Here is a 26199-nt window from a genome sequence, read left to right as displayed (position 1 = left end):
TGCATCCCACTGAGTAGGTCTGCAAAATCTCTGTTTGTTACCGGAAAGTATTCCACTAGCAGGGGAATGCTGTGATGTACAGCCCATCTCCAAATTGTCTGAGATAGGTGAAGTACTGTGGAGAACGGTTCCCCCCGTTTCTGTAGATAATAAATGGCTGTGATATTGTCCGTCCGGACTAGGAGAACCTCACCAACCAGGTGAGGTCGGAATGCTTTAAATGCTAGGTGAACCGCTTGAAGCTCTAGTTAGCTGATGTATTGACCCTAGTGTTTGGTGTCCCAGAGACTCTGGCCCTCATTCTGACCCTGGCGGTCGGCGGAGAGACGGCGGTCGGACCGCGAACAGACCGGCGGTATAAAAAATGGCATTCTGACCGCGGCGGTCCCCGCCGCGACCGACCGCCACTTCTCCACTCCGACCGCCACGGCGGTCATGACTGCCGGGCTGGAGTTTGCGCACTCCGGCCCGGCGGTCGTCCCAAGACCGCCAAGGGTATTATGACCCTGCCTACCGCCGCGGTTTCTTGCGGGCGGGAACCGCCGTGCGAACCATGGCGGTAAGCACTATCGGGGCCAGGGAATTCCTTCCCTGGCACTGATAGGGGTCTCCCCCACCCCCCACTACCCACCCAAGTCCTCCCCCCACACCCTCCACCCCCCTGCCACCCCCCAGAGGTGGTACGAACCCCCTCCCCACCCCCACCCCGACATGCACATACATGCACCCCGACATGCACACACCCCCAACATGCACATATACACACCCCCTACACACACATACACAACGGGGACACATACCCGCACACATACATGCAGACACGCGCACCTGCCGAACAGCACACATTACCCATAGACACAGCAGCACCCCCCGCCCGCATACACGCACTCACACACCCCCTCTACACACTCACACGCACACCCCCATGCACGCCCACATCACACAACACCCCCCCACCCCCTCCCCTCACGGACGATCAACTTACCTTGTGCGTTGGTCCTCCGGGAGGCGACGGGAGCCATGGGGAGGTGACCGCCAACAGAAGACCGCCAACAGAAGACCGCCACACAGAAATGTGGGTCGTAATTCTGTGGGCGGTGTTCTGCTGGCGTGGCGGTGGAGGTTGACCAGTCTCCACTTTCCCGCCGACCGCCAGTGTGGCTGCTGGCGGTTTCCCGGCGGGACGCTCCCAGCGGTCAGAATGCGCACAGCGGCATACCGCCGCGGTCGGCGGTCTTCACCGCGGCGGTAACTCGGCGGTCTTGCGAAAAGACCGCCAAGGTCAGAATGAGGGCCTCTGTATTTTGAGATCCAGCAAGTGTGCACACCACCCTATGATTTCTTTCTGACAGTGATGTGGAAAAGAGGGTCGAGGAAAGGCTGCCCTTGTAATAGGTTGTTGGTGTTCCACCACTGTAGAGAGTGATGGGTGTGGTGGTCTATCAACACCAGATTTCCTAACTGACCCTGTGACTAAGACCACTGTTGAGCTAGGCATTCCTGTGATGGACGCATATGTAGTTGTGCATGGGGTACTATGGCAATGTAGGAGGCCATCATACTTAGGAGTCACACGACTGTCCTCACTGTTAGTTGTTGACTTGCCAGAAATTGGGGTAACAACACTTGGAAACTGTGGATTCTTGCAGGACTAGGATAGGCTAATCATATTTGTGTGTTTAGAATAGCGCCTCGATACAGTTGAACCTGCAGATGTTAAAGGTGAGATTTTGAGATATTGATAATGAACTTTAAGTGATAGAGCAGATCTATCGTAACCTGAGTGTGTTGTTAACACTGGTGAGGAGTGTTGGCTTTGGTAAGCCAATCATCCTGATATTGTAATACGTTAACTTTTTGTCTGTGTAGATAGGCTGCTACCACCGCTAGGCAGTTAGTGAATACCGGAGGTGCAGTAGTCACCCTGAAAGGAAGGACTTTGAACTGATAATGTTTGCCACCCATCTCAAAACTGAGATATTTGCGATGTGATGGGTGTATGCGTATGGGAAAATAGGGGTCTTTAGGTCAAGTTTAGCCATAAAGTTGCCTTGTTGAAGAAGTCGGATCAAGTGCTCTGATAGGGTGTACTTGTTTAGGGGCCTGAGGTACAGAACTGTCCGTAACGACCCATCCTTTTTGGATATTAGGGAAGTGATTTATTGGTGGAAGTGTTGTTTCGTGTGGGGAAGCACCATTATCTCCGACTTTGGCATTGTTTTCCCTGTAGCAGCTTCAGAAGTAACATTTTGGGGACGTTTGTTGACCCTGATTACAATGGTAGGAGATGGAGACATTGCTTTTGCTGTGTCTTTTGCAATGTTTTCTAGTGTTTGGTCTACTTGGGGAGTGAACGGTTGTTCCTTATTAAAAGACATATTGAGGACATTTTGTTGTACCTCTGATTTGAAACCAGAAATCAGCAGCCATGCATTGGACCTGAGCAAGATGCTGCTGATGGTAGCCTTACCTGCACGTCAGAAGTGTCTAAGGCACAGCGTATTGAGGTATTTGATATAAGCTTGCCTTCAGCAACAAGTTCTTGTCCTCGTTTTTTGTATTTCTATGGCAGATACTGGAGCAGATCCTCCATTTCATCCCAATGGGCCCGATCGTAATGAGCAAATAGTCCCATTGAATTGGCAAAACGCCAACGAGTGGCGGATTTTGCCGCAACCCTCTTCCATGCCGCATCAATACACTTGCTTTGTCAGGCGACAGGGCATCTCCACTAGCTTGCGAGTTGGCACGCTTGTGAGTAGTGGTAATGACAAGCAAGTCTGGTGGTAATCGGTCCCTGATGTTAATGGGATCAGATGGGGAGGGCTTATACTTTGTCTACCCTAGGCGTTACAACCCTAACCCTAACATGGCCTTTAAAGATGTCCTCTGTCTGTTTTAACAGGCCCCTTCGCATAGGAAGTTACTGTGTGGCCATATGAGTAGTGGAAAGTGTTTCAAAGTGAAAGTCCTCTTCTAAACATTCCTTATGGAGTTGTACATGATGACACATATTAGCTCTACCTATAAGTTCCTGATATGATGTTGAGTCATCAGGAGGGGAGGGAGAGGCGGGATATACATCCAGGTCTGTGTCCCCAGGAGGGTCGATATCATAAGCACCCCAGAGGTCGACATGTGGTGGTGTCCCAAAACTGTCTTGCTCCCCCTGCCCAAATGTATCATATAGTGGAGACCCTTGATGTCAAATATCTAGTGTGTCTTCTATAGACTGTGGAGGAGAGCGTGAAGTTGGTGGTGGAGGTGGTGGAGGAGGTAGAGGTGGTGAGGGTGGCAGAGGGGGCAAAGGGCTGGTGGACTTGTCTGAAGTTTTTCAGTGTTTTGGTGGTACCTCTAAGTTCAGTTCAAAGACAGCTGTCTTTTGGTTGGGGGTTAGAGGAATTGGAGCCGAAGATCTGGCAAGTATCCATCCGGTGTGAGGCTGTATGTGGATGTGCTTTTGCTTGGCATCCAGTTGCTCTTGGAGTCTACGAAGTATGAGATATACTGGCTTGCTTTTGGAAATTGGCTTTGAAGCTTTCTGGTCTGACACAGGTTTTGGTTTTGCCACCGAAGCTCAGCTCGACGTTGAAGCGGCAGACGTGGATGGTGATGTTTGGCTCGTGACTTTGGGTGGTGTAGGCGTCGGGAGGCATTATGAAACGAAATTGCTTGATGCCAAAGGCTTTGGCTGGTGTTTTGGCACCGAGCCGGAGGGCGTAGCATCCAAACCAGTTGCTCAGTGCCCACCATGATCCAAAGGTGGTGGTGGACCAAGGGCTTCTGTATGTTGTTCCAGGGGTGCTAAAATGTCTTTTGGAGGGATCAACACGTTGTTGAGGGACAGGGGTGCCGTACTAATGAACTGTTAAACCAGTGTAACTTCCTCAATCTCCAAGTTGACCTCTAGATCACAGCCAGAACTGCCCTTGATCGATCGCACCTATTCCTCTGCAGCTGAGGGTGTTCTTCATCTCCTTCGATGTCTTCATGACCAAGATGTCTGAAGTATCCTTGATGCTTCGCCGCAACATTTTAAGGTGATGTGCTTGACGGCCTCTAAGCGTTTTCTTTGAGCAGAAGAAGCAGCAGGTGTCTCAATCTATTTCACTATGCTCCGGTGACAAACACAGATTACAGACCAGGTGTTGATCGGTCGGGGATATTTTGCATGGCAGATCAGGCAGGTAACAGAAGGACGTTCGTTCTATCACCAGTGAAGCATTTTCTTAAGAAGGTGATGGAGACCAAAGAAAGGCCCCAAATGGCGAGGCCTTGTAGGGACCGAGATCGAAGCGGCTAGACTTGATGAGCGATCGAGAAATAATCTGATACAGAGAACGGAAAACATGATCGAAACAATACTGATGAGGAGAATAGTGTTGCACGAACCGAAAGGAGGCAAAGGAGACCATGGCAGTGTTGAACCAGAGTGCAGGCACACTTGTCCAAACCAGATGGCAGAAACAAAACAACCTAACAACAGAGTCAATGCCCATGGTCATTATCACCAAGATGAGGAGTCACTCTACCTCGTGACTCGAAAGACTTCTTTGAAGAAAAACAACCTGCATAGATCTAGATTCAACACTAGATGGCAGGAGAAGGCCAAGCATGGGTATCTACAGCCACACATGCCTCAAACATGTCTTTACCTACACCGACATGAAACACAGAGTGAATGTATCTCAGACAAAATGCAATCTAAAACTAATTTTTGCAGTTCTAAATGTCTTTGTGTTTTGCTCAAGAAACTATCGGCAAAAGTGTGATGAATACCCACAATGTACAATTTTGTGGGACAACTCTCAACTTCTGCCTAGCCACTTCCATCCCCTGCCTGTTTCCTCGTCTTTGTCCTCATTTTCAACACTCACTTGAACAAAACAGTCTGTCTACTAAACAGACAATGTGAATAAGTGCAATTTGGTCTAGATATTCTGCCTGGTAATACTTAGGTACAGGTGTATCATGTACTTTTGTGGTCTCAAAGAGCCCATTCGGACCATTTGCAACCGCAAATAATGCATTTTGGTATGTATGAATTCCAATTTGCAATACAGTGACATGTAACAATGTGGAACTGCGACTACATACCAATTCAGTATTAGGAAGGGGCGTGTCAAGGGTGTCCCTTCCCCATACCAAATTGCAGCAGTATGTAGGAATGTTTAGTGACCAAAATGCAGTCGCAAAACATTTGTATTTTACCACCTACTTTATGTAGGTGGTAACCCATTCGCAAATGTGAAGGGGCCCCCAGGAGACCCCTTCCCCTTTGTGAATGCATGCAAAAACGATTTTTAACAGCAGGCAATGGTCCCACGGACCACTACCTACAAATGAAGGAAATCTTTTCATTTTTGTTTTTTGAACACTTCCAGTTTTCCTTAAAGGAAAACGGCCTTCATTTGAAAAAAAAAAGATTGTTTTTTTAAAAAGCAATCACAGACATGGTGGTCTGCTGAACCCAGAAGGCCACATCCCTGTGATTTTAGCGATTTGCGAGCCATTGGGAAACGCTAAATGAAACTCATGGAGTTTCATATATTCAGATAGCTATTACCTAATTGCGATTCACAGAAAATCGCAATTAGGTAATCGCTATTCAAAAAAATTATACATCTGTCTTTCAGCTCCTGCATCAGGAGTTCCAATTTAGAAGCTGAAATGTCACATTTTACTTGCAGTTAAGAACCTACAAGTGTAAAAATGTCTCTGAATTCAGGTAATTGTGGGCACAACAATGTTTATGCACTATTGTTGTCCATAACATAAACGTACATATTATGGAACTGCATGGCATGGCAAGAACAGAAACTATCACACACGTGGTAGAAGAATGAGTGTGCTGTCTGAATGTCTAAATATTTCAAATTAGTACAACAGCATTCGACCTAGTGCGTACATGTTATGAATCATACTGAAATGTGTTTAATCAGCGCTAAAATCATAGTTTGCTATACATGTCTGCTGCTTTTTGTATGCATGCAGATGTTGTCGGTGTTTGCCTTTCTTATGCCCATCCACAGTGAAAGCTTGCAGAGTGCCCGCCGATATTTGCTTTCATAATTCAATGCAGAACAGCAGTGAAAGTTAGTTCTGGTCTACAGTACTTTAGCAACATGCACAAACTGAACTTCGTAATTAAGAAACATAATATGTGTGTTTTCAATTTCTCAATAGCAAGTCGAGATGAATCTATGATATTGGCAAACAAGCATGGCCGGAAGGCAATTGCTAAGCATGAGGCGGGACACTCATCCCAAGCCACCAATCATCACAGAACCCTCAAGAGAAACAAGATGAGTAGCAGGGGAGTAGATGATAAAGCACAAGGAATCATCTTCTACCATAGCTCACTGTAAATAGAATCTGATTTTAGCCAGTCACCTTGAGCCAACCTTCCTTTATAGACAGCATCCATGATCTCACTCTCCCGCCACGGAATAACCCTTCCCTTCTCTCCTACCAGCCTTCTCAACTACATGCTCCAAGATGTCTGTTCTTCCACACTCGTAATCAGAGGCTCCATATCCTTTTCAGCACCAAGCTCCAACCATGTGCTTTCTTCCTCTCCCCTCCACTCTCTGACCACAAAATCGTGCCATTCCCACCACCCTCTTGTGCCAGCTCCACAAGTCTCCCTTCTGCGTCACCTGTTCCTACCTTTTGATGTCCACTCTTTCATCAGACTCTAACAGTCTCAAATTTACCCTTGTAGTCCATTCTCTCACCCCAAGTGAGTTAGCCCCTCTGCTTGGCTTGGAGACTTTCAGAACCCTTCTCTTCCTCAGTAGCCTCGACTTCCTGACCTGCAGTATCTCGGCAAACTTGCCACACAGCATCCTCTTTTCAGTGCTGGGTATGTCACCTGGACCTATGTTGCAAATATAGACTTAATGATCCCTCAAGTACAGTGAGGATGAGACAATAAAAAGTAAATATAAAAGTTTCAAGAACACACCACTGAGCTCAAGTAAAAAAAATGCTGGGACAGAAGGTTGTCAGTCAGTGAGAACCAGAGGAGCATCATGAGAGGTAGGTGGTAGACAAGACCCGGCTACAGGGCACCAATCGTGTGATTTCACATTGGACTGTTGAGCACATTGCCCAGATACCCTTCTCTTGCCATGCAATATGTACCTGTCAATATTATATTATTCTGTCAGTTAATATGTCAACTATTTTATCAAGCTAACTTTATTGATGGGATTAGCTATGGGAGGCTCACGGTGCACTGTTCCATTGGGAGTATGGAGAATCAGCACTTCCTGCCCATAGCTCTATGTGAGTAAAGGCAGAGTTAACCATCTATGAGATTGTTACTGTGCAAGTGCAGAACAATCATATTTGTTGACTCAGGCACAAGTGGAGAATAACTCTTAATGAAGAATCAACTGAATGCATGGTATCTACAAAGTTGCTCTTTGCAGAGATTTGAGCACTTCCTAAATTCAAGTAAAAGTGAAAGAAAATTTCAGGTACGATTTGGTCTGAAATGAGTACACATCTTCATACTTGCCTCAAGATGGCAAACAGGTAATTGTACAAGAGCAGAAAGTTGACAACTTGTTATGTTTGGTAACAGGTCTTCGGAAATTCCAATGGGCCGTTCAGAGTCATATCTTGTGCACCAATGCAGGCAGCCAACTTGGAAGTTTCCTTTTCTGTGACTGGGAATGTGGACGTTTACCTTTTAATGAAACTTCGTTTGAAACATACCTCGTATTAGGCTGGGATGCAAGAATACATGTGGAATGTTAGTATTACGTAGGAGAGTTTAGTATCTATGGAAGAGCTTGCTTACCTCTTGTATTTGAGAACATTTGGAATTAAATCATTGAGATCATTCTTGTAACTTTACTTCAAGACATGGAAAGATAAGTGCTGAAAACTGGAAACGAGGTGTGAATAAACGAACTAGCCAGAAAAAATAAACATTTAAAAGTGTTTCTCATTTCATTGTTTTATTATTCTGAAATGTTTAATAAAATCATGTGATTAAAATTACACCTAAAATAAACAATTTAATTTTGCAATTGTTGCCAACTTTAATCAGTTTGATATGAAAGGGGGAGATGGAATTACTCCTGTGACCATGCCACTGAAAGACAGGACCATTACTATTTCACTGCCCTATGACCTATAAATACGTCATCAATTTCTCTGACATACACAAAAATCCTGGTAGAGAAAGCACTTCACTTTAGTATAAGGATTTAAACCACAGGTTATCACACATGGAACAACTTCACCAGACCTGTCCTGTAAAACAAGTTTTGATAAAACTAACTGTATGAACTTAAGGTTGTTTTATATTAACCATGTACTTCTAGGTGCTAGATGGATTCCCGCAAAAGCTGTTCATGAGAAAACATCATTGGTGTCTGATTGTTTATACTCTGAGCCATGTTCTAAATGAGTTGCTATGGATTTTTTGGTGGCTAGACAATCCACATCAAACCAACTATAGGGAACTAATTTTTTCTGGTCACAACTACTGAGAGCAGGTATAAACTAGATACTACAGACACATCTAACACGCCTTTGTCTTTGTCCAAAATATTGAGCCATACAACACTGTTTTGCAATTCGAAAAAAAAAAAATGTGTAGCACTTTTATCATTTGTGTCCATGTTACAAAATGTTTTGCATCAGATTGGAAATTGACGAATTTACAATAATTTTACTAAACTAATCCTATTGTATACGAAAAAACATTTAATTTAAAAATGACATAATTTAATAATTATTCGATGTGATATAATCCCAGTGCGGCGAGGAATATTACATGCAATGTAGTTTTCTTATATTATTCACTAAATCTATGCGAGAATACAGTTTAACTTGTTGTGGTTTGGTATTTCAAAGACCGTTTGTGTAAATAAACAGAACGCCTAATTCAGTGGTTTTGACCCAAAACGACAATAAAACAGAGAATTGAAAAACTGTAAAAACCGATACAAGACACCCATAGCCGTTTCAATGTTCTTCATGCTTGCAGTGGTCTTTGATTATTTAAATCCGTTGCTGGTCTTAGTGTTCTTTTTATATAATGCTTCCTCCTACAGATGCTTGGTTTTCTTGCAATTCATTATCTTCTCTAACAATGTTTCTCACATTTTCAAGCAATCCCATTGTACACACGAGAAAGGAAAGCACAAAAGGTGACTGTGGAGGTGGCAGAAGACATTAGGAGCAGCACAACCAGTGACTGTAGTCTAAACTTTCACAATAAATCAAACATGTCTTCTCCATTAACCTCAGAAATTAATTTGACCCAGGAAGACGCTCACAGAAGCTTCTAAACTCTGGACTGGCCATCAGCTCTTAAAATGAAGGGTGACTTTCAGGGTTCCATTTCATATCCTCTCACTGTCCACTGCTGATTTATGTTCGTAAAACACATTAATGAACACGGGACTGTACAGTCCAAATAAGAGTTTGGCAGCCTCATAATATCAATGAACACCACTGCAATCAGAATGTCTAATTACTTCAGGTAAAAAACGGTGTCTATTACACTAGCGCCTATTGTAATGCAGTTTACAATTATACCGTAGTCCTGGTCGGAGGTAATGGGATGTGATATAACAATGACGGGTTGTCTGTTAATGGCTCATGCATCTCAGCACTCTAGAGTTTTCTGAAGCAATTATAAAAAAATGATACATGGGTCTGCAATAAATCTGTTTATTAAAAACTAACGATATATTTAGAAATGGATGCTCCCTCAGTAAAGTTTCAAAGCATTAACATCTCTATATGACTCAGGCTTTGCCAATGTAGTGTAATATTTTTAAGATGCTGGAAACTACTAACACGTGCAGGGGGCATCTGGGAGTACCACGGAGCCCTATTTCCCCACTCCAAGGGTGCCCTCCGGCGGTGCCCCGACTGTGCGCCACCTCTTCATGGTGCACAGATAGTGTGACTCTCAATGGCCCATGGTCATAATACAGTGTGGGTACACAGTCAGTGTTCCCCTCTCATATATGGGGTACCCCCTGTGCAAAGAAGGGGACGCCCTTTTCGGCTAGTGCTGGAGCTACGTGTATGCTGGTCTCATCTGCACCACGGAAGTGGGGTCACACTACAAACTTGGGCAAATTCTGTAATCCCAAAATGGCCCGAGGTCACAGAAAGCAGAAGTACAACGCCGCTGTGCCCGCAGGGCGCTTTACATAATATGGCCCCTGCTATCTTTGTAACCAGTGAGAATTGTGTGTTAGATGAAATGTGTGTGTGAGAAGGCCTCCATCTGATGCCAATGTATCAGTATAACCACCGTACGGGGAGTAGGTGGGCGACAGGAATGATGTGACATGCCAGAGACCAATTCTGCACCTCCTCTTAAAAATTCTGAAATTGATTTGCCCATCAAATTTCAACAATATTATATTCCAATACTTAAAGCCATTTTGCAACGGTATGCAGACTTTGTGACGTGTTTATTAGGCCGGCGGACATTTCGCCGCCTGTTCTGCAGCTCCTAGTTAGACATCGCTGCAGATGTAGGTGGCAACATTTTAATCATCAGTGCTGAGAGGGCAACAGGATTACATAGGGGCACCCCTCGTTAAAAAAGGAAGGTTATCACTGCTGGGTAAACATCAGCGTTGAGAGTGTGTCAGTGTTTGTCCTGCACTAAAATGTTCACACATCTTTTGCGCACTACTGGGCAGCTGAATGAGATACTGAATGCAACCGAAAGGCAGTGGAGAAAATAAATCTGCACGTCCAACCTCACTCCCCCATCGGTAAATGATCATGCTCACAGAGCCTCAGCTGGAGAGACTGGAGACCTGCAAGCAAAGGCGAGCAGTTATACCTGGCATGGCAAGAGTCGAGAATGACTGGAGTGAAGATGGATCAGAGGTGGGAGCTGAACTGGGACCTTAAAATATTGTGGATGGGAACTAGGCAATGCAGAAGATATTAAGAATGGACAAAAAAGAAATGATACCCAACACTGATACTACAAACTTCTTAACGTGGAGTGTCAGAGGACTAAATAATTATGTCGAACTGAGGTTACTAACACAGACAATACATTCATATAGCCTCTATGAAGGGCTGGGCTACACCACGCTGGTTTCTCGGCTTCTTTCGGAAGGTGGGAACATGGAAAGCCCCAAGTATACCATGCAAGCAACTAAAACGGAAACAGACTTGTTTTAGTCTTAATAGGACAAATATATGTCTAGTGACCATATATGCCCCTAAAACAGTTAATGCATACCTCTATCACCATCTGCAAAATATCACCTTACTATATATAGTTGGGACTGTAATTTTGATGGGGGACTTTAAATGTGTATTGGATCCTAGAAGGGACAAACGACCGCCTCAGTTTGGTATTACCCATAAGCCATAAAAAAAAAAAAATCGATGCACATGTAATTATTGAATACCTCAACCATCCTTAAAATTAGGCATGTCAAACCTGACAAAATCTAACAGGGAAAATGTATACCGTATTTACCATACCATACAGATTTTTGAATGTGTTAAACACAAAATATATTTGTTATTCCCCAATAACTCGTAATGGGTTCTATTTATCACACCGAATAAATAACGAGCCCCAGGTTATCATTATCCACCCGGTGCAATAAATAAGCACCTTTAGTTCTATTTGTACTGTTTCCTGGTACAGACCAAGCAACAACACATGGACGTATGACACAAATGTACCACTGCAGAAAAGTGGTACCCAGCAGCAGCTTCTCTGTTAGGGTGGAGGTGCGTCACCCCTCCCCCCTCCGCCCCCACCACCCCCACCAGCAGCAGAAGCTGCAAAACCTTTAACAAATAAAACAATAACAAACCATGTTTATCGTTTCGTTTGTTAAAGGGGCGGGGCCATGGGGTTGACGAACAGTGAGGTGAGTGCACTGCGCACTCCCCTCAGTGTGCAAGTATATTTGGCCGGCTGTCTCGGGCTGGCCAAACAAACATGCACAGTAGGCTCTCTCCAGCCCAGCAACACGTTGCCGGGCTGGAGAGAGCATGCACAGGCTCCTGTTCTGCTCGGGAGCACCCTGGCTGGGCGCTCCCGGCCAATCCTGATGCTGCTCTAAATATGGGACTGGCCGCAGGGCAGGCTGGGAGCCTGTGCCTGCCTGCAGCGATGGGAGAAAGAGGAGCTGCAAAGCAGATCAGGTGAATTCTTTTTTTTATATAAAATTTTACTTCCTCCCACTGCTGCGCGCCGCATCCGCCCCACCCTGCCCCTTGTGAGTGAATCGAGTCGCGACTGGTGATGCCCATGTCCAGGAAAAAAACAATCATGTTGGTGCCAAAGGGAGGATCACAAATTGTGCACCACTGTGTAAGGCAAGCTGATACCCCAGGTACGGGGCCACATGGATAGCAATAAGTACACAATGAAGACATGTGGTATGTCTACCGAAGTCAAATGCATATCACTACTAAACTGTGAAGGTCGGTGTGCAAGAGTGAAATGCCTTCCACACTGCCACACTCTTCTTTCCACACTGACACACTCTCCTTATCTACACACACCTGTGCAAACACATTGTCCTGTAGCAATGTGAAAAAACAGCCCACACTGGCCACTTCATCACCAGGAAAAGAATGAATATAAACAACAGACCAAACATGAATCTGCGTTATTGAGCAGAAACTATTTTTTGTTTTAGAAAAAGACAAGATTGTCTTTGAATGTGTTAACCCAAAATGGAAAGCATAGTTTTTTCTATGTATTGTGACCAATATGCTGATGTTTGAAAACAGAATTATTAAAAATCCAAACCATATTCAAGCTCCTCTTTGAATGATAGCTCATACTGAGTTTGGGAGATTTACAGTTTTAAGTATTTGCTTTGTTCCTATGGGATCTTGTGATGTGGCTGTTATTTTAGTCTGAAGGGGTTTATTTATGATAATTCTTTGTCTGACACTGCTGTTGGTAACCCCAACTTATATTGAGGGTGGTTTGTGTTCTATAAAAAATACTAAATTTTAAATATTGTCCGGCCAAAATATTATATACAGACTGCTCCATTATCATAAAGGTAAGTATACTTAGGGAGGTTTAGTTTTATTTAGATTGTTAACTCCACGTTTATCTTGAAGCTATATATAACTGCAAGGTATGTAGATGTACAGTTTAAAATAGTAAATATCTATCTATCTGCCTATCTATCTATCTGGAAAATGCTGGTTACCCTGTACACATCCTTTCATGGCATCTAGTGATGTAGATCCATATGCTTAGCATACTAGTGTTGGCCTTGAATGTTTGATTTGCCTAAGTGGGGGGTAATCACAAAGAAAGGAGCTGCAGAGGGCACGAGTGCATACAGTGATGATCTCATGAATCTGGTGAGGACTATGTTGCGGTTCTACGCAGGAGAGGAGGCTGGTCTGGGAGGTATGATCCATTTGAGTCCTTTCATAAAGGCCTTCACCACAGGTTTGCTGAACAGAGACGAGTTATCTTCTGTGCAGATAGGCTGCAAGTACTGTTAAGTACTGTTAAATGCAGGCAAACGGAGGTGTATGAAAGGCCTGCCTTTCGTGTAAAAGGTAGTAACAATCTCCTGCACCATGATATTTGTAAAGAAAAAATTGTAGTAATGTACAAATATCTTCCACTTTGCTGCACACCACGCCCATTTTGTGGGCCTTCAGCCTCATTCAGAATGGGCATACGCTCTTTGGAAAATGGAAGTAGTCAACATTTAAGACCTTAGGTGCCAAATCTCAAGACTGAGCTGCTCGGGATCTAGATACCTGACCTTACCTGTCTCTGTGTTAAAATATCCAGCCTCGGGGGAAGCCTTTCGTACCTTTTCGTGGACGCTGATTGACAACTCCAGATGAATAGAGCACACGTTCAACTAGGATGAGTGCCAGTTATGTTTGTCTAAGCTTTCTCACCACATAGGGAAGCAGTTAGTGAGATGGAAAAGTGTAGGCAAATAATCCTCACCAGTTCACCCATAGTGCATTTTCCATTGACTGTGGATGTGGTATCAGGTGGCTAAGCTTGGGCATTTTGTGTTGGAATGCTGGAAGTATGTGTGAAGGATTTGGAGATGCAGTTCCCACTCATGGACTTGTTGATGTGTCCTGCTGTGCTAGGTGAGAGAGCAGAGGAGAGAGTCTTCTGCCCTGTTTTTGGATGTATTAAAAGATGGTCATATTGTCCTGATTAGGAATTATTTGCCTTAAATGACCTAGAGAAAGGCTTTGTGGGCCAACTGAATGGTAAACATTTCCAAATAATTGATGGGACGATCCTGAAGCTGAGAGGGCCACGGTCTTCGGACTGAGATGCACACCTCATTGGTCATCTGTAGGACAGGGTCTTCGAAATGCCTGCTTAGTATTAAGCTGGTGGCTGACCTCCACTTTAGAGCATGGTACAGTTTGATCTGAACCCAAGATGCCATCTGTCCCTGAAGTTCAAAATGCCAGCTGATGACTGTGCTGAACAAGATGTTGCATGTACTGGGAAGTTGAGACCTTTTGCTCTTTGGGATGTGCAATACTTCAAAACGTAGGAAGGAGTCTAAGAAGAGATGTATTTGAAGAGGCTGCAGATGGGGTTTGCTGGTGTTTACAGAAAAGCCCAGGTTATGGAGCTTTAACACTACCACTCGAGTGTGTGAAGACAATGGAGCCTGCTGCTGCTCTTAATCAGCCAAGGGGAGAGGCAGTAGAAGACATGGATGCCTTCTCTGTGCAAATAAGCTGCCATCACTTCCAGATACTTCTTAAACACCCTTGCGGCTGTGGTGAGCCCAAAGGGAAGTACTTATAATTGGTAGTCTTGTCCACTCACCACAAAGCGAAGGAACTGCCAGTGGGCAGGGTGGACTGGAATGTGCAAACAGGCGTCCTTGACTTTTGAGCGCCATCATGAAATCTCATTGTTGAACTAGAGTAATGAACTTCTTCAAGGTTGTCATCCAAAAATTGTCTGAAATTATGTAGCAGTTGAGGGATCTGAGATTAAGGATGGGCCTGAGACAGCATTCGTTCTTGGGAATTAGGAAGTAAAGCAAGTGTTGAACCTGACATGCTTGGTGTGGTTTCCCCCCAAAAACCTTTTGCACTCAATCCTCCTATTTTTGCTGAATTCGTTTTTGCTGCCCTTAGGACTCTGGGGACTTTGCCACTGCTAGCCAGTGCTAGGGGGTCGTGCTCTCTCCCTAAAACATGGTAACATTTTCTTCCACCAATTTAGCACATTCAATTTACTTGTAAGTCTCTAGTTAAGTGGTACTACATGTGCTCAGGCTTTGTAAATTAAATGCTACTAGTGGCATTCATTGTGCCACCCACTTAAGTAACTCTTCATACATGTCTCAAGCCTGCTATTGCAGTCTCTGTGTGCAGTTTAAACTGCTATTTTGACCTACCAAACTAAACCTTTTGCCAAGCTTAAATCTTCCTTTTTAATATGCATAAGTAACCCCTGGGTCGGCTCTGAAAAGCCCATAGGGCAGGGTGCAGTGTATTTAAAAAGTTTGACATGTACTTCTAACTTTTACTTGACCTGGTAGGGAAAAACTCTTACATTTGTTTTTCACTATTGCAGGACCTGCCTTTCTCGTAAGATAAAATTGGGTTACATTATTGCATTTAATAAGTGATAACTTTCAATTGGGAGCAGGTAGGAATGTTTGGCGTGGTCTCTAAAGAATTGTAATTTAAACACTCTTTAATGGTAAAGTTGGATTTTAAGTCACAATTCTGAAAATACCACTTTTGGAAAGTTGGCATTTTCTTGTCCCAACCATCTGGTGCCTGCAGCCAATATCCTTGGTCACATGACTAGGTGTAGCTGGCAGTTGGTGTTTGTGTATTACTCCCAGACAGTGAGACTAAGGTGGAACAGATGTTGGCAGGATAGGCCATCTCTAACTTGATAAGGGGAGGAGCTGTCATCTGCCACACTTGCACATCACAAAGGCTCTACCTTCACCCACTCACAAAGGGTTTCACACTAGTCATTTGTGCCCCTAGACAACCTGGGGCCAGGGCCAAAATAAAAGGAAATCCCAAACATCTTTGGGATTGGAAACATCTAGAAACGTCTCCTTCAAAGCTGGCACCAAGGATAAATAGTGGACACTCAGACCGAACTCTTCACTACTCATCCGGACCTGTGAAATACTAAGAAGAACGACTGCTGAGCAGCTCTTTTTCAAGAAGGACTGCTACTCTGCTGCCCTTCTATTCTCCTGTCCTACTGCCCTTCTGCCTGAGTGAGGAGTAGACCTTCATCTTAAATCCAGGACCACGAGAGGGACGCCAACGACTATTTGGCTGGCATCTTGATCACAGCCTTGGGACAGGCAAGGTTCCGTCCACCTAACACCTGCACCAGAGCTCTGCCTGCTGTGAGTCCTGACCCCCAAATGGTGTCACCCCCGACCCGGACCCTTGGAAGCGGGCCTGAAGGTGCTCTGTCAGCCCAGCTGTGGTCCCAGCATAAAAGAAGGAATGCAACTCATTGCCTCGCAACTCCATATTGGTACTGCCACAGTATGATGCATCGCTGATGCAGGACCTCACAGCTCCTCAGATCTGACATGGCATGAAACATCCTTGATGCAGGACCTCGCATCTCAGCCCTGCAGCTCCTCAGAACTGTTGCTGTGTGATAAATCCTTAACATTGGGCCTCACACTGCAGCCCCGCAGCTCCTCGGAACCGCTGCTGTGCAACCCATCCTCGATGCAGGATTCAACATTGCAGCCTCACAACTCATCAGAACCACCGCTGTGTGACGCATCCTCGATAAGGGACCTCATAACACTCTGCAACCAGGATTTATGGTACTTTGTTCGGAGAACCTAACTTGGCCACTGTATCCGACCTGCACTCCATTGCAGCCGGTCTGAATTTGTGACTTTGTCCCAGTCCGGCATGCCCAGATAACCCCAGCTGGTGCTTTGTGCTTCTAAGCAATGTTTTTTATCTAAATCCTTAAAAATGCATATCTCTGCTTCTACTGATTTGTATTTTTTGTCGTTCTTTGCTGTGAAATAATGTATTAAATGCCACTCTTATTTTCTAAATTGGTGTGGGATTTTTCTTGTGTTGTGTTTCCACGTTATTACTGTTTGCGTGATACATACATACTTTACACAATGCCTCTAAGTTAAGCCTGACCGAACCTACATCCTGGTCCCATGGTGTTGCAGGTAATACCCTTTCTATGGTGCCCTTTTGTAGAAGGTAATGTACCTCTTTCAGAGAAGGGAGAGGGGTCCATTGCTGAGCATGTGTGACCATGGTGGAATGTTGGGGTGAGGGGCTGTCGTTCAAGGCAATAGCTGTGTTGTATGATGGCTATCACTCATTTCTCCAACATGATCTCCTTCCAGCGTTGGAGGAAATTGTCATATGAGATGCCAATTATGCCACAGAATTTGTCATGAGTGATGTAATACTTGTGATCATTAGCAGTATATGGTGGCTGCGCAAGTTATAATTAGCTCGGTTAACTTCAGTGTATTTTAAACAATACAATTTTAACTCACATTTTCAGTTAAATTTAACGGCATGTTAACTTTTGATTTTTTAAGTGAATTTCTGAGGGTTTTTTTTTTTTATGTAAACTAAAATATTATTACCATATCTAATTATAACTGCCAATTTAAACTGTATTTGTTGAGTGAGTTTCTGAGGTTTTTTCATGTAAACTAAAGTAGTATTACCACACTTAACTATGACTGTCATTTTAATTTTTGTTTTTCTGTGAAAATGTGTGTGTGTTCGTTACATTGTTTTAGTCAATATTCTGGATATTTTACTTTGGCATCAGTCATAATTGTGACAAACAGCTGGGTGATCACTACTAGTAATCCTGCAAGGTGTGGTCACTGTTGTGATGGTCTCCGATGTTGTCACTACTGCAACAATTGTCATTTATTAGTAGTTCGGGGCTATTTTGACTGATCATAAGTAGCACTCAGTGAACAAGTGTACACTGACATCACTTAATTATCTTTATGGCATACTCTCCTTGGGGGGGACGGGATGTAGGTGAATGCCATGGCAAAGAGGTGACAGAACAGGATATGCATAAGCACACAGAGGGAGGTGTGACGCAGAAGCAAAGTCCACTGAACAACGCTAGATAGAGGTTGGCGTGCATATAAGGAGGTTGCTGAATGCTATTATATGTCGGGAATATGTCCTGCATGATCTATGCAGAGTGACAGTGAGCCTCCTGCACCAAGAGTAATTAGTATTGTGTGACCATCAGTGTACCTTAGACCACCTATAGCAGCTATAGTTGTTGCTGCATGTCAGTGTTGTTTGTTAGCTCTGGCAATGATTGTCAATGGCTATCCAGTACTGTTCGACATCTGATGATGGCTGAGCTGTGGGTCATAAGACTGACCTTGATTAAGTCTCTTCCTTTTACTGGCTAGATTTGCTCTGGTATACTAATTGAGGCAGACACACAAATCATTGTTTAAGTCCTAATGTGGGCCCTATTGCATTTCTTCTGTAGCTGGGTTGTTGCACGGTGTCATTCCATGTCTTTATGCAGTAGTCACTCTCACCTGTTGTGGAACTGAAGAAATATTACTGTCTGGGGTAGCATTTAGCAGTGTAGAGTTCGGAGTGGCCATATGCACAACTCACCTAGCAGGACACGATTCCTGCACGAGTCCCTACGTACATGCCAAGACTACTGGCATCAGGTATTGCTGCATCATGTCAGGAACAAAGGGTAGGTTTGTGTTGGATATCAACTATATATTGCAACTGGTTTAAAACCTGGGGTTGTGGTAAATACAAGGGCATGTGTGAGGCTATTTAATAATAACATTTTTTCTGCAACTTACATTTTCCGGCTGAGGCAACGTTAAGTATGATAATCCAAGTAGTTATTATTTTTTTATTCAGCATTTTTTTTGGTTTTTCATTTGCTTTGCTTTCCCTGGTGGGGGTGGACAGATAAAGTAAGTTATCTTCACTGAACTTAGCCTCCTGTATCGGCATTTGTAGAATGTGCATTGGTACAGCCTCTACTGTTTGCACAACGTGTTGTTTGCTTTCTTGGCTAGCCTTTCTTTGTGGTTGTGGTGAGTATGGCTTTGTTAGATCAGCTCAAAGAAAGATACCATGCCTAATTTCAACCATTATATACAATCAGGTATTTCTTCATACGCGTATGAACAGCCACGGTTGTATGTCAGAATACTGAATACAAAAATATAATCGGACTTTAATATCCTAGCCAGATTATCAAATCCAGAATATTGTGCGGGAAGGGGGACGTATATACAGATAAGGATTACTATTGTTAACTTCATATCTACATACCTTGAAGATACATTTATCAAGGTACACATATGTGGAGGTAAAGATAATAAATGTATGCTTACCTGTAAACATTTACCTTCATATTATTAAAGTATCTGATATTCTGGTTGCAATATTTTTGTAGGATGGTATTTAAAACACAATATTCTAGTGCAATACCCACTATTCTAGGAACAGCTTTGTGTACTGAGGTTAAGTGACACCCGCCCGAATACTGCCTCATTTTATACCAGGGACAGCTGCATATACGGAGGTTTAACCTTGTGTATGCCAGCATAGATTTGTGTCATATATCAAATATCAAATATTATATAACCAGGTGCCCCCTCACATGCCCAGGTTTATTCTAAAATACTCATCTACATGTAATGTATACCCAGATCTGCTTATTATACAGACGTTCACTTGAACGTGTACAGCCTCATGAGGAAATAGTCCTCCAAAACTGTTCACTATTCAGTGCTAAGTTTTTCCAAAAATGGTGTTCATGTTTGCTGGGTAGTTCTGTTAGAATTGCTCAATAATGAGGCGATGCAAAACAGAGCAGTAGCCTGCCTCCATGGATATGACCACAATGTAAAAATAATAATCAATGGCTCTCAGATTAAAGCATATGCGCAGTTAGGCAGTTACGTTTATTGTATTTCTAGACCATATTTCTTTACAATTTCAAATACAAGTAACAGTCACTGAAGTGTTTAGGGAAAAGAAGGAGGAGGTGGTATTCAGGAACATCTTCAAGAGGACCAACTGGACAACGTGGGATTGCCACTGCTAGACTAAGTGGGCCAAACCTCCTTTAGGGATCTTCACATCATATTGTACATTATGGAACTACTGAATTTTACAGAGATGTGTTTGTCTATACATTTAAAACACTGTGTGGTGCATCACGATTTGTGTTTTTCCTATTGTAAAAATATGCAAAAAACTCAAGTAGAATGAGATATTCATCAAACCAATTTCTCCTCTTTTGCTTAACTTTGTGCTGCTATGCCTAGTGTACAGTGAACTATTGTGCTAGATTTCTATAAATACATTCATTCATTTTGGGTCAATCTATGCTGTTATCACACACGGGTGACCAGTCAACCGACATCTGTCAAAACCCTAAACCATCGTACATAATGCATGAACTTGCTAACCCCGCTATCACACAAACTGGGATAAGCATAGAAAATCATCAATGTTTGTAAGTACTTTAATGTTGAATATAAGGTCTATGAATTCAGTTTCAGGAAATAATATACTTGTGGAATAATCTACCATTAATAATTGCATGTATCATTGCTTGAAGTTCATAAGACTGAGTCGTGCCACAAGGCAGAAGAGAATTACAAGAAAAGAATGTGAAACATAAATTACACTGTCCTTACCTTCAGAGAATCAAAGCAGGCAATAACTCTGCCATTGTCCACATGGCAACTCCGTGACGGATGAGCAAACTTGCATTCTGCATCGGATCGAGAACAAGTACCTCTCTGAAATTCTCGACAGACCTCCAGTGTCAGCCATTTTGTATCACGAACCAGGGAGACGTTAACAGCCATATTAGAAACGAATTTATAAAGCAGCCAATCACGCCCTTTTAAAGGCCAGTGTTACTGTTTTTAGTGAGGGCTTGCAGCGTGAATTCAAGTTAAAAGGTAAAGGAAACAACTAAAGTGTTGCTTTGGTAAAATTTCTATGGGTAAGCACTTAGGTTTTCATGTAATAAGATTATATTTATTAAAACAATAATTGAACGTAAAGCCAATCACAAAATATAAATCTTACAACTGCAAATCAAATTAGAGGCCAGCTCCTAAAAGTGCAATTGTTGAACTTTAGAAAGAAGAGTTGTTTGCCTGTCACTGCCAAAGAAGTTACTGGAAAATTAGCTGGCAGGCTTTCAAAAGGATTCTGTGCTCTCCAGTTAATGGTTTCAATAATTCTTCCGAAAAAAGCATACGTTTTTGGCAGAGCTTCAGTTTTTGCAATGGACGTTTTGCGTAGGAAGAAACTTTTTCTTTGTATTTCCGAATAGTTTTAATCTGACACTGTTCACATAAGCAAAAAATATGTGATCACTGCCGACAAAATGAGTTTGTAATAAATAATTTAGCAAAGTGGCTGATGGATGAAATGCCGTTTGGATACGAACAGCAAGCAACGGCAAATTATTAAATATATATGTACATTCAAAATGAAACGCAGGACTAGACAGACATCCAAGCAGATGTGGCTTCAGGAAAGGCACTTTTCAGCAACCTGCAAGAGAAAGAAAAAGAACATCAGCCAACGATGGCCATGGTCCCGGCCATACACTCAATTCAATAAGATATTGTATACATTTCGGACAGGAAGCCTCTGGTCCTGACAATGCAGCAAGTGCAGTCAGCCATTGTACAGAAAGGGCATTCCCCCACGCGAAGCTGCGCGTGTTAGGGAGAGCAGCCAGTTAGATTAATTGTTGCATCAGAGGGCTAGGCGGCCACCCAATAAAAATGCTTGTATCACAAGGAGCCAACTGGCAGACGTTCCCTTCTGTGCCCGCTGCAAAGAAAACGCTACTTATTAGCCTGACAGAACTGGCCGGGGCGTGTGAAGTGTGTTTGGGTATTTCATAGGTGGGACAGGCCACCGGGGTACCCCGCTGCAGGCTGCTAACAGTGATATACTTCATGCTGACTGTGCATAAATCCCTAGTACGTTTATAAACCACAGGCTGAAAGGAATGCCACTGGCAGCGAACAAGTAGCGTACGTTAATGCCCACCAAAGTCGCGCGTCTATGCCTTATTTTTTTACTATTCGGAACTTCAGATGGCTCGGTGCCACAGCAATCCAAATCTAACCAGATCGAGAAACCGCCCGAAGGGGCTCAGGGTGGACAGCACAGACTGTATGCTGATTTCCAGACAAAGAAAAAACATGCCTCCTTTTTTTCAGCATTGCATTACAAGTCTTAAAGAGACAGTCAGGAAGAAGAGCTGATGCTCGTTTAATTATGTCAATGAAGATGAAATGCAACGGAAATCTGCAGGCGCCTCGCTCACATATTAATCACAACTGATCATGAAAGTGCATGCCTTAACCCATTCCTAGCAAGCAAGGATTTCAGCAACGGGCAGCCAACGAGAAAGGCACAGACCACGCCTGCTACTGAGTTCTAAAGTGCTGTGGAAAGCAAAAAGAATACCTTTAATGAACTATAACCAGGGCCACTGCAATTACGCGATTGTGCGGACGCGGCGATATTCGCATAATTACAGATTTGCCACATAACCATCTGCCATACAATCTGCAGAATTTAACAATAAACATTTTGTTTCTTGCTCAAATGGTTTTAAAGTTACTAAAAAGGAAGCGCGTGAGTTGCCACTCAGTGGAAGGCTCTTTACAAAGTTACATTTTGGTTGCTATATTGCTATATTTGGGCGTTAAACTTGTACTAATGAGGTCCAACAATGCCCAGACAATGTTAACAAGTTTGAAAATAACAAAATAATGATGTGATACTATCACTAAATGTGCTGCATAATTTGCCTTTTCTTGACACATAATTTACTCAACCCGGTCGCATAATTTGGCCCTCTCCTGCTGCATAATTCTAGCAGCCCCGACTATAACCTAACAATAGTTGGGATTCGGGGGAAGTATGATTCATGCTTATCGTCTACTATACACATTAAAAAGAAGCAACGTGTAACATAAAACCAGTGCTTGAATAATGTTATTTCTAGATCAGAAACAATTGTGCACAAAACTGCAAGGCCCATGGCTTTGAAGGGTTTTAGTAAATCATCTTCATTAAATGTCCCCACTACGTTCCGCACCTTTGCTCATTGTGTGATGAGCTTTGAAAACTTTACAGGAAGCGTCCTTAAGGTTTGTCTTTCAGGAAGTCATTCTGTAATGAAGTAAACTGCCCAGACTACATCATAAAGGAGCAACACTGGCTTCACGTCCATGACTTCCAATGACCACTGCGTCCAGCATTATTAAGAGCTCAATGCAAAGTGAGGCCACTGACTGAGATTGTGAAGTGACATGCAATAACTGACCTTACTGCGGCGAAGAAGCATGATGCAACCAGTGTGTCTTTAAAAGTACCTGACAGCTTGCACTCTAAAGCCTTCCTCGAATCAAGGGCCAGATGTACTACTAAACGTTTTTACAGTCACAAACAGTTTTCACTAACAAAAACGTTTTCTACAATGTACTCAGAACCATCTTAGAAGTCTGTAAATGTTTACCAACTCCTAACATGGCTTTGCAACTCTAAACGGAATGGCTATTTGGGCGGGGCATGTTGTAGGCGCCTCTTCCAAATAGCAATTTAGTACGAGCTAATGTGTAGCAACCAAAATCCGGTCGTAAAACATTGTGAAATTGACAACGTCTTAATTAGGATTGTAAAGCATTCACAAAGGTTAGGTAGCCACTTAGGTCCCTTTCATCTTTGAAAATGTAAAATATAAAGTTTGTTAGGAAGTAGGGGATTACTGCCAACTCTCAAACATCATTTTTAATGAATTTTTATTTTTAAATGCACTACCGTTATATATAAGGAGATTGGGAAGAATTGTAAAAAGTTTACTTTATTAAAATACAATCATGGCCACCGGATGAATATAAATAGGTAGGTTGCAATTTGCAATTCACACCTATTCGGAATTTTGACACACCTATTATTATAGGGCCAGTTCAGAAAATTCTTTACTGGTTCCAAACATACTGGCTGCAAATTGTAACTCGTTTTTTGCAACAACTTTTTAGCACATCGGCCTCAAGTTTCACTCTTAGAAACTTCCTCAGAATTGACTCTCGGTGAAAGAGTACACAACATGATTGTTCATTTTAAGATTTATATAGCCGTTTTCAGGCACTGGTGTTTATTGGTTTGTTGTTGGTACTAATACCTGGTGTTGTGTATGTAGAGCACTTCACATGGGTTTTTTGGGTGTGGTGTTATACTGTAACTTCACTTGTAAAATACTGTATCTTAAGGTACATAAAAAGATGGGGGAAGCTGCCATAACCAACAGCACCAGATACGAGAACTTGTAGTTTCAACACCAGGAGCCAAAACACTGTGGTCACAATACATGTATCAGAAAGTCTGGGTTGGTTCCTGTTGCTCAGCACAGAATCACACACCTGGATGGATGCTCTATGAACCAAGCAGTCGCACTTGTACAATTCTGCTTCACTGGTTGCCTGTCTAATCCCTCCCGGGCAGTGTGGAGGTGGACTTGTTTTTAGTACATCACTGTAGGAGTTCTGAGAATCAGAGATGGGTGGGCTGGCACATACCTTGCCAGGGATGTATATTTTGATAATTGGGAGGTTTCAGTTTTTGGTGGAAGGGATTGGCACAGGGCAAGATACTTAAATAAATCTCCAATAAAGAGGCTGACATGGGTTGCTCAATAAGGAAGTACATGGCTTTTATGAGGATGTCTTGCCCAGCTGTTCAAGTCACTGATGTCTCTGGAGACACTAAGCTTGTCAAAGATATATCTGGTAACTTGTGGCAGCCAATATTTTTTTAAGTGAAGTGGGTCTACTCGAATAAGCAATGGGTTTCACAAGTAAATCAGTCCAACAACTATAGGCTGGGGTTAGCAGGTCAATGAGATGCATGCCCAAGTTCATCCTGGATTCAATCTGTTGTATGCCTTTAAGTGGGTGTGCCCACTTGTCAGCTGTACTTTGAAGTAATTTATATCAGCCAATATCAAATCATGTACTAGAATGCAGATATGAATTTTAGAGATGCCATTCTTCAGGAAAAGTAGCCAGTGTTGATCCCTTTGTGTATACATCTATATGCAGTTTGCCATCCACTTAGCAGTCCTGCAGTTTGGTGTTTAGAACTAAGGTTGAAGAAATCCAATTGACAGCCACCATTGATAGCCACTGTTGAATGGCAACTAAAGATTATGGTCCAAATGTTTTGTTATTTATTTGTTAGGTTTATAATCAATGTACTGCTATATTGCAATAGGCCCACATGTGCTGATCTGCAACTGAGCCCCTACACCTTTGCTTTCTTTCTTGACACAATCAGTCTCCCACAGGGCACTCTACAAGCTGACAGTGTGACCCAGAGTAGAACTCAAAAACTGGGCCCTGTTACATAATCTGAGCTATGAGGAGCAATTTAGTAAATTCATAAGAAACATGGCCACGCCCTAAGAATTTACTGCAATCAATTTATAAACACCAACCACCACTTTACATGTATGAAGCACCAGCTCTGACAGTAGCACAGTGCAATGCCCTGCTGCTCAATAGAGATCACTTTGTCTTTGCACAGGGTCCTTACAAAAACCAGGTACCAACTGTGAGCCAGCTGCACGATGATAACAGAGTCCCAGTGTAATGCTGTTGTCTCAAGTGGGGGTGACTCTAAGTTTGCACAGGGTCACAACGTGGAACTGATGAGGCAGTAAGCAGTTTTCTAGTTATTCAAGATTTGCTGTTGTAATACTACTGAATGCCGCATTTGCATCATAGCCATAAATGTGTTGAATGTAGTGATAGTTGTATGTATTTCCAATAACACAAGTGTCATGTAGAGACATTAAGGCCTGCGTTGTCCATGAAGAACAGCTATACCTTATTTCACTTTCCATAGTACCTTTTGTGTAAAACTGTGAACACAATGCAATGATAATGTCCAGTACCTTTTCAGAAAGTGATGGCAGTCACACCCTGAGATCCCACCAGCATATACAAAGCATGTATGCCTCACAAGTAAAAGGACTTGGAATTCACAGAGAGCACGATTCATTAAAAAGAGGGCAGTCACTTTTTATTACCAAAACATGATAAAATCTCGTAATTTGTGACCTACTCGGCCTTCCAGAAAGCACTCTACATAAAT

The 26199-nt window shown here is 43.0% G+C and overlaps 1 protein-coding gene across 7 annotated transcripts in view; it reads right to left on the bottom strand.

The window, feature by feature from the left end:
• MBNL3 (muscleblind like splicing regulator 3) overlaps positions 1 to 26199 on the bottom strand; it is a 525152-nt gene that overhangs the window by 350801 nt on the left and 148152 nt on the right. For 6 of the 7 annotated variants that reach the window (XR_011199288.1, XM_069212526.1, XM_069212525.1 and 3 more), the window contains exon 2: positions 20703 to 21576. Coding sequence is in view for 6 of the 7 variants with exons in the window: in XM_069212526.1 (XP_069068627.1) it covers positions 20703 to 20876 (174 nt within the window). In the remaining variant the exon portion in view is untranslated. Of the gene's footprint in view, positions 1 to 20702; positions 21577 to 21657; positions 21700 to 26199 lie in introns of those variants that run through there. The other variant, XM_069212523.1, reaches the window with a different exon arrangement.

The sequence above is a fragment of the Pleurodeles waltl genome, chromosome 2_1 (genome assembly GCF_031143425.1).
Source record: "Pleurodeles waltl isolate 20211129_DDA chromosome 2_1, aPleWal1.hap1.20221129, whole genome shotgun sequence".
Taxonomy (NCBI): Eukaryota; Metazoa; Chordata; class Amphibia; order Caudata; family Salamandridae; genus Pleurodeles; species Pleurodeles waltl.
This window is presented reverse-complemented; position numbering and strand designations above follow the sequence as displayed.